The sequence below is a fragment of the Podarcis tiliguerta genome (assembly GCF_965153285.1).
Source record: "Podarcis tiliguerta genome assembly, chromosome: 5".
In the NCBI taxonomy this organism is placed as follows: domain Eukaryota; kingdom Metazoa; phylum Chordata; class Lepidosauria; order Squamata; family Lacertidae; genus Podarcis; species Podarcis tiliguerta.
Genome location: NC_139538.1, coordinates 47,164,963 through 47,175,492, shown reverse-complemented (window position 1 = coordinate 47,175,492; position 10,530 = coordinate 47,164,963). Strand labels below are relative to the sequence as shown.

Sequence of the window (10,530 nt, the reverse complement as noted above, 5' to 3'; positions counted from 1 at the left end):
TATTAATTCCCTTACCCCTCCCCACTTTATGGCCCTACTTTTGTAGCAGGAAGGGTGCTTCACATCATTTCTGATCAGCCCCCAACTCCTACATGCCAAACTGCAACAGCAACTATGAACCACGCATGACGTCACTTCTCTTCTGCTACTCAATGACATCACAGCCCTACACAGGGCAGTGCTCTTAGTATAGACCAGCTGTGCACCTAATGAGAAGCTGGATTCAGTATAAATGCACACAAGGGGTGTGGTGAAGCTGACAACTGTCTAAGTGCTTCTTCTCCTGACTTGCTGCCAAGGAAATGCCAGTTACTTCACGCTCTTAAAAAGAGATTCATCTGTTGCTTAGGTTCACTAAAACCATTAATGTATATAGACTTTTAATGAGCAAATGCATATTTTTCCAGCTATTTAAAACTGCTTTGGTCTTGGATTAGTGGCTGCCCTAAAGGGAGAAAAAGAATCCCGAAGGCAAGCCTTTCACCTGTTGCCATCTCCCCTTTCACTTAGACTTGTGCGTGACTTGCTACCGTGCTCTACACAGCATTCTGTATTAACTTGCAGCATGCACTTCATTTTCTAGAGAAAGGCCAAGGCTGGGTGACAGTTAATCTTCTCGTGATGTGTAACAATTTGATGCGCAATGACTTTTGATATGTGCAGCAAGGGAATTGAACCAAAGCTCTTTAGCTTCTAGTTGGTTTTGACAACTTGCAAGATTTAACAGAAGGCCTTAACTGTAATCACACAAAATATAGAGGTCTGAAAAGGCCAGAATTTATGATGAAAACAGCAATGGAAGTTCTTGAAAGTCAGAGCAGAGAGCTGTAGACAAACACATATCCAAACAGAAAAGGCTTATTTATCTGAAACAGAAGTATGCAACATGGGGTTACAGTAAATCTTCAGCTCTTGTTATCTATAGGTTGTTGTTCTGTACCAGAAAATTCCAGTGACATACTTCTTTATTCACTTCATTTGACACGTAAGATATATTTCTAAACCGCCCTGTGATCTTTGGATGAAGAGCAGTATATAAATTTAATATAAATAAATACATTTTGAAAGAAGAAAGCAAAGAGAGAAAAGGTGGATTTCAGAAAGTGAATTGGGTGTGATTACATTAAGACCAGTGCTTTTTAGTTATTAGAGATATAGGAGGAGTTCATTTGGTCTGCTTTGTTAGTAGATCAACAGAATTCTACGTTCCTGAACTTGCTTGCAGAATGGAAGACTACTATTAATTGGATTATGCAATTCTCTAGATTTTGTGCTGCGGTTAGAGGAAATTAATCAAAATACATTGAAATGCATTGAAAAATGTGTACTTCACAGGCAGAGAATGTACAAAATGTGTACAATTTACATGTAGGCTTAGAATGTTCACAGAATGAACTCAGACTCATACACCCATCTCTCCTCACTGCTGTCTTATACTAGGTGTTCAGTACTGAACTCAACAGCTAACAATCAATATCCCATTATTTGTACATGATGTACAGCACACATACTCATATACTCCTCCCTGCTGACAATGACTGCACTGCCTATAGATGTTCAACGAGACACCCACTAAGCTGAGGATGTTCCAAAACACCTAGGTAACAGGTAGGAAGGAAGCCAGACACCCCTGCATCATGCTTCTTCCCAGAGCATAGATGCCATGGCTTCAGCCACCCTTAGGAGGTGCTTTACTAGAAACAATTTCTAAGCTTTGCCATGGCTGCTATAACTCCTAAGGCTCCAGGAAAAGAAGCTTGAAAGGTTGATCCTAGAGGGCAAGACTGATCCATCCCCCTAATCTGTGTCATTTTTTTGCCATAGTTGAATACTGCCCATAGACTATAAAATGCTGCAGTAAATGAGCTGTAGAATTGAAAAATGGGTTGAAAATAATCTAACTTGGATTCACAAGTAGACAGTGGTAAGTGCTTCACATCATAAGGGTAGTGAACATGCAGTAGTGCAGGAAGTATGAACCAAAACTTGTTTATGCGTGCCATTACATTTCAGATACTAATTTGCATGAATAAATCAGTTGTTACCTGAAGATTTTTGTAGTGAACAGTGCTTCTGCAATGACGAGTCTTTGCTATCTCCTCATTTGTATAGAAAAGTCCACAGAGTTTGCAGTAAAAGCCAGTTCTGGGCACAACAAATTCCATGCCTATAAAACAATATTGACTTGCAATTATTACCAGGGGGTGGGGTGGGAATCAGATAGCCTTATAAAGAAAATTCCTTTCCATGGGGAGAAAAATGGTTGAACTTATTTTGGTGTCACCTGAATTTATTAAAGTATAGTGCTTTCACTTCTCAGATATTTATAATTTCTCTATCAAAAATAATATAGAGTAATGTAGCATAGGAGGCTGCCCTATATAGAGTCAGACCATGGGTCCATTGTCTCTCACTAGGTGGTCTTGGCTAAGTCACTTTTTCTTACTCTCTCTCCCACCTGACTGTGCCATGTGCCAGCCCTTCCCGTAACCTAGGGAATTGTGGTTGTCCTATTAGTCAGCCTTTAGGTCTGACCTGGTTGTCAATGAGGAGGCTGATCTGGTCTGTATTACTGAGTTTTGGGTGGGTGAGCAGGGTGGAGTTGGTCTCACCCAGCTGTACCCACCTGGTGGAGCACCAGGGCAGACTTGAAGGCTGGGGAGGGAGAGTTGCTGTGGTCTATAGAAATTCTCTCTCTCCAGGCTCTCTGTCCAGTGGAGGCCTTTTAAACTCTGTGTGTGTGTTATTGTTTTTTTTTTGTTTTTTTTGTTATTACTATATGTATTTTTGTGTCTTTATATTGTAAACAGCTCTGTGATCTTCAGATGAAGGGTGGTATAGAATGAATGAATGAATGAATGAATGAATGAATGAATAAAGATAATGCAGGCCTTGTGCTGCCAGAATGGTTGAAGGTAGTTTAAATGGATCAGGTGACAGGTCTGATATACCTTCAAGAGGTGAAGATAAACTGTCATGAATTATTAAATAGATGGGCACATTCTGTCACATATTAAAAATGATGCTTATTTTATCTGTCTTTAGAGATGTACTTTTTTTTGTCTGATAACAATGAGACTGATATTTATGTTAAGTTTATCTTTTATACTTGTCATGGATTATATTTTTGCAGGGTATTGAATATGCATTAATAATAAATAGAAGTTTTAAAATATTGACCTACCTTGCAGTCTTCTTATTAACAATTACATAACATAATTCACGAGGGCTTTGAACACCAAGTTACTGACTAAATAGAGGCTCACCCCTGTATTTGACATCTCTGTCCCAGTTTCAATGCTATTCAGTGCCTCTGGAGAAAATCAGAAGGTTGACTTGACTCTGTCTATTTTTAATTTATTATTTCCCCTTATGTCCCTAACCTGACTAAACACTGCTATTAATATATTGTCTAATGCCAACTGAGTGAGAGCAACAGAAACTTCTCTTTTCAGAAGCTAGTAACTCTTTTAAACAATCTGAAACATACCATGGTATTCTTGCAAAACAAATGTATTGTAAAGAGTTAAATGTGTATCGCTTATAATAAGACATACCTAGCGGAATGCTGAGCTCCGTAAAAACATCTTCTTGTTCCCATGATGGTGAAAAGTAAGATCTTTTGGATTCTACCTCTGGGAAGTCAGTAGTTTTCATTTCCTGATACCTACAATTTGCTTTGAAAGCAAAAGCACACTGAGTAAAATCAGTTTCCGTGCAATATTTATAACCTGAACCCAACATATTTTCTAGATCAATCCAGTGTTGCTTCTACACTAAATATCCCCCCCATCAAGTTTTAAAGAGAATTCAGATGACATGGTTGACATACATTGCATTCCAGTGTTTTTTGGGAGGTACAATGTATATACATATCCTCTCTTGCTTCAGACCTCATAAGGAATAGCTATAATTTTTAGGTGAACAGATGGCAACTCTAGGCTTTATAAGTTGGCAAGCTATATGAGGTTTGAAGATCTGTCAGAAGGACTCCTAAAATCTGAGCCTCAGTTATTGAGAAGAGAAACATGATAGTTTGCCTGTATGGGACACATTTGAATTCAAATTGTCACAAAGATCAGCTAGATAAAGATATTTGAAGTTAGCTGTGTCCTGAGGCTATACAACATCTGAACCACAATCCCACTGTTTGAATACCAGTTACAGCCATGGCCTTTGACTAGAACAATAAATTCTGAACTATTAACATAAATCATGAACAAAGAAACATATGGGTAACAAAAACAAATCAGGAAAAATAAATTATTGTGCTCCGGCATGAAAAAAGAATGAAATGTGGCAATCCCAAAAGCCATTTCATGCCAAATTAATCTTTTAAAGATATCTAAGGAATATTTTTTTATCAACCAGACATAAATAATTTAGTTGTTGACCTGGTCTTCCCATTAACAATTCTAAGTAATTTAAGCTGGGTGCTCCAAAGGTTCAGCTCAACTTGTATGAACCCAGAAGTGACCATAATAACGGATGTCTCTTCCAGAACACTTGCTTGATACATATCTAATTTCCTTGACACAACTGAATAAGAACCTTAATTTTGACAGTCCTGTTCTTCAACTGAGTTTCTTCCTAGGAAAATCACAATGCTTTGAACAATGTTTACTCTTAATGACAAAATAACTAAAAACGCTGAACAGAAAAAGGACAACAAAACTATTCTAGCAAAGGGAGAGAAGGAAAAATATACTAGTTACCCGGTGCCTTTTGATGTTCCTGACTTCCACAGCTTGTTTCCTCCTGGGAGTTTTTTACCAGCATTTCCATAGCTTTTCTACTCTCGCTTTCTAATGATTCCATCACTTTATCATCACCTACGAGTGTGTCATTCGGCTGGAAGAGCTCTTCTTTTGGAGGATCAGAAGATACACACTGCTCTTCCATCCTTAAATGAATGTTAGTGCTTTCTTTTATTTTTCTTTGCTTATCATGGTAATCAGAATCCCTTAGAGGTCTGTCTTCTTGCAATTCATTTGGCTTCTGCTCAGTGTCCAGATTTAGATGTGGTGCTTTATCAGCTGCATTATCACCTTCAGAGCCAGGGAGATCCCCTGCGTTTTCCTCTTCTGACCCTAAGCTTGATTCCATTACGTTTGATTTGTCTTCACTTCCACTTAATAAGCTGTGCTCATTCTTCACCTGTAATCCAGCAGCTAAAGAACTCACTAAAGGACATTCTTGGTCTTTCTGACCTACTGTTACTATTTCTTCAAGTTCAGTTATATCCGGTTCCATTATAAGGTCGTCTTCTCCCACCTCATCTACAGTTACTAGCTCTTCCATATTAGTTGGATACCAGGTCTCAGCTTCCATCTCACTTCCGCTCTCCCAGTCCTGTAACAAAGATGTACATCCCATTGTGAATATGTCAATAAAGAGGAACTGGAGGTCCAGTTCAGATGCAACAACACACCATGGTTCATTATTTTAATAATGAGTCACAGCAAGTCACAGGCTAACATGTTCCATCTCTCCCCTATTATTATTATTATTATTATTATTATTATGCATGTGGAGGTTGAAAACTTCTGCTTCCCCCTTTTTAAAAATACTGTTTTGTTTTGTTTTCATGGTACAGAAGATAAATTTTGAGAAAACAATTCTTATAACAGTAAAGAACAAGTAACTTGTCCTGATAAAATTATGGACTTTTATCATGCCATATGTTAAGGTTTCATTTGATTGCTCTAAGAGATCACAACACATTTTCCCATGAGTGCTGGGTGGATTCCTGCCACAGTCTGAACAATCTATAAACTCTTTTTCTCTATTGTCCAATGATATATATATATATCTTAAATCCGTATAATCAATATAAATAGGAAATATATCTAGATCCTTTTGTATTTGGGTTTTTAATCAAGATGGTTATCATATACAGGTCCTGCACATTCCACTAATACTAAGGCCCAGGTATTTCTCTCTCTTGGCACCAGCAGATTTTTTAAATCCAATTTCTCTACTCTATTATAACCTCCTCCAGATTCCATGCTTGTGCATAAGTTTTGGCTCAGTCAATTTTATAGCCTGCCACTCCTGGTATATCATAACAATGAGGAACCGCAGGAGAGGCTGTTCCCTTAGGCCAAGTGGGGATCTGCCCCATTATCCACAGTCTGCCCCACCTGTTTGCTTATTTACAACCAGTCCAGGGGATGCACTGTGTGTTACCTTCTCCTTAGTGTCTCAGTGTTACCCTTTTAGATGAAGATGGTCTGGAGAGTGGCCACACGAGAAAAGGCCTTTTCTGTGGTGGCTCCCCATTTGTGGAATGCTCTCTCCAGGGAGACTCTCCTGGCATCTTCATTACATATCTTTAGGCACCAGGTGAAAACATTCTTCTTTATCTGGGTCTCTGGCTGATTAATCCATCTATGGCCTTTAAAATATGTTGGAGGGTATTGTTTTTGTTTGTCTTGTTATTATGTTATATATTTTGTGTTTTTATACTGTAAACCACTCGATATTAGGTGGAAGGGTGGTATATACATTTAATAAATAACAACAAAGGGATTCAAAGTAGAATTAGTTGGCTCTGCCCCTCACTGGTTCCAGCTCTGCCCCTTATTGGCTTTGCCTACTCTCAGCCTCCCTGCTTTCCACCCTACCAGTCCCAATGTGCATCAGCCAGCACTGAAGAATCTGTATGGTTTTCACTAGCACCCTTTCCCCCCTATCATTTATGATAAAACAGCCTGGCAGAAATGCTAGGAATTTTTAGATGGTTGATGATTCAAAATTGAAAAAAGATTTTGATATCAGCCAGAGAAACGTTTTGCCTAACAACTTTTGCTTCTGTTCTAAAGGCTGCATATGGCACACATCAGCTGTTAGAATCCTTATGTGTGCCCAATGTAGTGTGACTTTTGACCTTACTATTTTTCATTGTTATGACAATTTTTGTCATATGCCCTGGGGGGAGCAATTGTAAAGGGTTGGGGGAAGGAAACTTCCAAAAATATAAAAGCTAAGCCTATTTGTTTCTCTCCTGTTTGCTCTATTAAACTTATCCTTCTAGTGTCCTAGAAAGGCGCGGAGGGCAGATACTCTTGGGAGATCAGTTTCCTGCTGCTATAGATACTGCTAGCTTTCACATCTGATGATCAGCTCATGACCCTAAAGATATGATGCTGGAAAACATCCAAGGACATTGGCCTATGTTTCTTCAGAGCTGGACTGAGGGACTAGCTTTTCACTTATGTATCGTTTCAATAAGTTCTCACTCTAACTTTATTTAATTTGCTCCTTCTCAAAGTGACAAGTTGGCCTAATGCTTGGATTTAATTTTTAAAACTCTATAGCTTTTCAAAGATGCCAAATTTTTGAAAGCCAGTGCCAAGTATTCAAAGCAATCTAAGTATGTAGAGAACAACTAAAAAAAGAGTCTGAGGATCTGTCCAAAGAAGCAAAGGTCATGATGACATAATTTGTAAAGCCTTTGGGTGAAATCCAGTAGTGTCCTTCTACAAGCAGAATACACACCATTGGAGCAATGGATCTTTGCCCCTGCAGCATCCCACATACTCCCATAAAATGCTGCAGAGGTTTGGGGTACTTTCTGGAGCAGATTTGGATGTGGGGAGTTATGGGAGGAAGAGATGAAAGGGAAGTCCTCCTCACACAACAATGAGTGTCATCCCCACACCCCAATACTTTTGGAAGTGCGCTTCCAGACCCAATTCAAAGTGCTGCTTATTGCCCTTAAAATCCTAAACAGCTTGGGTTCTCTGTGCCATACAGAGAGCTGCTTTCTGCATTAACTTCTTTTCAGTAAAAGCTAGAATCTGCTCCCCAGATTGTAACTGAATTTCTGGCTTTTAGGGAGCACACAAAAACTTAACTATTTACAAAAATTAATTAATCAAATAAATCTGGTGGCTGTTTTTTAAAATTAATATAACCGTACTGGCTATTGTTATTATTAATAGACCAATAGACCACACTTCCTCATGATGGAGCCCAGGGCAATCATCAGCATAATAAAAAGCACAGCAATTGTACACAATCATTTAAAACATTTAAAAACAGCATGATTAAAATTATAACTTTATACAGCAGCAAAGTAATACAAAACATATGTACCCAAAGTCTGGATGAACAAAAACATTTTCAGCTAAAATCTGAAATTTGACAGTATTAGATATGATCACACTTCCCTAGTGGGGGGATATATCCTACTGTTGAGGTGCTGCCACTGTGAAGATCCTGTTTTAAAGCAACACACCACAGGCCATGCTCATGAATGTGTTGCCTTCCTGAAGATTTACACCTTCATTGTGCTATGTGTTTCTATCTGATTTTAGTGTTGCTTGTATTTTTCATGTTTTATCTGGCAGCCAAGTGACTCAAGAAATTTTCAAGCAAACAAATTTTACATCAGATATCAAGGCCCATGAACGTATAAATCTCACCTTTTCTTTTCTTGAGTTTTCCATAGGATCTTCTGCTTCTTTCATCTGCTTATTTGCAGGAAAGGGTATCTCCATATTAGAATATATTTTTTTAACCTAAGACAGAGATTGTCTATGGGTGAAGACAGATGTAATATAAAAAGTGAACTTACATTGCATCCCTTATTCATGATGTGAGCCCTCTTCCTCCCACTTTCACAATTTGATGGATGGATGTACATACCAGAAAATCAAATGCTGATTTAGTGGAGGCCTCATCCACACTTCCACTTGTCCCGTGCCTAGAAAGCATGGGTCTTAGCAGTATTCTGCTTGACTCATGCTTTCTAGGCATGGGTCCAAGCAATTTCCCCCTTGCCCTACTGCTTTGCCAGGGAAAATCTGCTCTTGAGTTCTAAATAAGAACAAACGGGAAAGTGCAGAAAACCCAATTGTCACTTGCTCCAACTGAGTTCTAAAGAGCAGTTTTCCCTGGGGGAAAGCAGTGGAACAAGAAGAAGTGTGGATAAGCTCTTAGTATTGCCCTTTCTCCCAGGTTATCAGAGGAGTTACCTGGTTTTGTTTTGCTTATTTTAGAAGTAGAGAACTGCAAGTGCATCTATCAATCCATTCATTGTGTTATTTGAACACAAATTATAAACTACTCTGGGTGTTTGGCAGCAGGAAGCTTTATTGATAAAATGATGAGATGCCACTCAACAAGTGCTGGACACAGCCAGATTTTTCTGCAAGCCTAGAGAACCCTTGTTTTTTCAGAGCTAGACCCCTGGAGAAGATTACTACATTCGGATTTAACACAATGCTTCCGAATTCAACTTGCTTGCTGCTCTAAAACTGTTTTGTCTGTCTTCACCTATCACTGGGTGATGGTCATAAATTTTAAAAAGCATTATCTTGTAAAGGCAGTCATATGTAAAAAACACTTCCTCATTCCCCTATGCAGAAACACTTACTTTGGAACTATCAACTTCTGAATTTGAAAGAGTGGCCAGGATTCAAACAATCCCCAAACCCACTCCTTGAGCTTAAGCCAGAAGCTACCATGTTGCATAGAATGTTGAAACTGAGGAGAATCTGAAAAGTGGTCTGTGATGTGGCATAGGAATTATTTTTTAATTTTTACTGCACTCTGCAAGCCTCCCCTCCCCTCCCCACCTCTTTGTGAACTTAAGCTGATCTTTGGTTCCCAGCTACAAAGAGCAAAATAATAATGCTGAATACTAGAGTTATCAGGAGATCCAGACAATGTTACTAAAGTCCATTCACTGTAAAATTGTACTGTAGGAATGCACATTCTTAACTTGTACAAATTAAGGTAAGAATTTGCTATTTTAAAATGTCACAAAATCAGTGAATTACCTTCCACATTATGACAATTATGAAATAAAAATGAATAGTGATCCAGTTCTCAGGACAGTAATTATAACGGGAAATATTGTAAAAGTAATTTGATTATAATTAACAGTAAGTCACTTCTCAGCATAAGTAATGATACACTGGGCAGGGATATACAGCTGTACTGAACATTGCAGTAAATAGCTTTATGCAAATTTTATCAAATGTGACTGCCGTTCCATAGTGATAATCTGCACCAGGAATTCTAAATTAAACTGTTGCAATATGTTTCTTGGGTATCTTTTTCTATTCTATTCCATTGGCAACTTTAGCTTGTATGTCCTTGTGATTTTACTTAACAACAACATTTGCTCCTAATTTCAAATCCCTTAATTAACAAATAAATAACACACAAATTCTTAAATAGTCAGTTCCGTTGAGGTTATTCACTGGCAGAATGACAAAGTGGTGACATATAATCAACACAACAGATAGACACACACACACACACAAAATATAATATAATATAATATAATATAATATAATATAATATAATATAATATAATATAATATAATATAATATAATAATATACACTAGGAGGTGATGCCTGCAACATGGGGGGGGGATTATTTAATCTGATTTGTAGAAATAAGCAAGGAGAGACAGTGTTGATGGGAGTCTAATTTACATCAGTGCATGTTCATTCTGTAAATTCACACCAAGTTATTTTATAGAAGAGGTACTTTTAATTACAGTGTGTATCAT

At 38.0% G+C, this 10,530-nt stretch overlaps 1 protein-coding gene across 12 annotated transcripts in view; it reads right to left on the bottom strand.

Moving 5' to 3' along the window:
• RBM20 (RNA binding motif protein 20) overlaps positions 1 to 10,530 on the bottom strand; it is a gene marked incomplete at its 5' end in the record, with an annotated part of 108,939 nt that overhangs the window by 4,108 nt on the left and 94,301 nt on the right. For 7 of the 12 annotated variants that reach the window (XM_083441695.1, XM_083441686.1, XM_083441696.1 and 4 more), the window contains 4 exons: positions 2,046 to 2,167; positions 3,558 to 3,677; positions 4,716 to 5,352; positions 8,430 to 8,525. In XM_083441695.1, coding sequence (XP_083297821.1) covers positions 2,046 to 2,167; positions 3,558 to 3,677; positions 4,716 to 5,352; positions 8,430 to 8,525 — 975 coding nt within the window. The remainder of the gene's footprint in view (positions 1 to 2,045; positions 2,168 to 3,557; positions 3,678 to 4,715; positions 5,353 to 8,429; positions 8,526 to 10,530) is intronic. The other 5 variants (XM_083441697.1, XM_083441690.1, XM_083441691.1 and 2 more) reach the window with 3 other exon arrangements.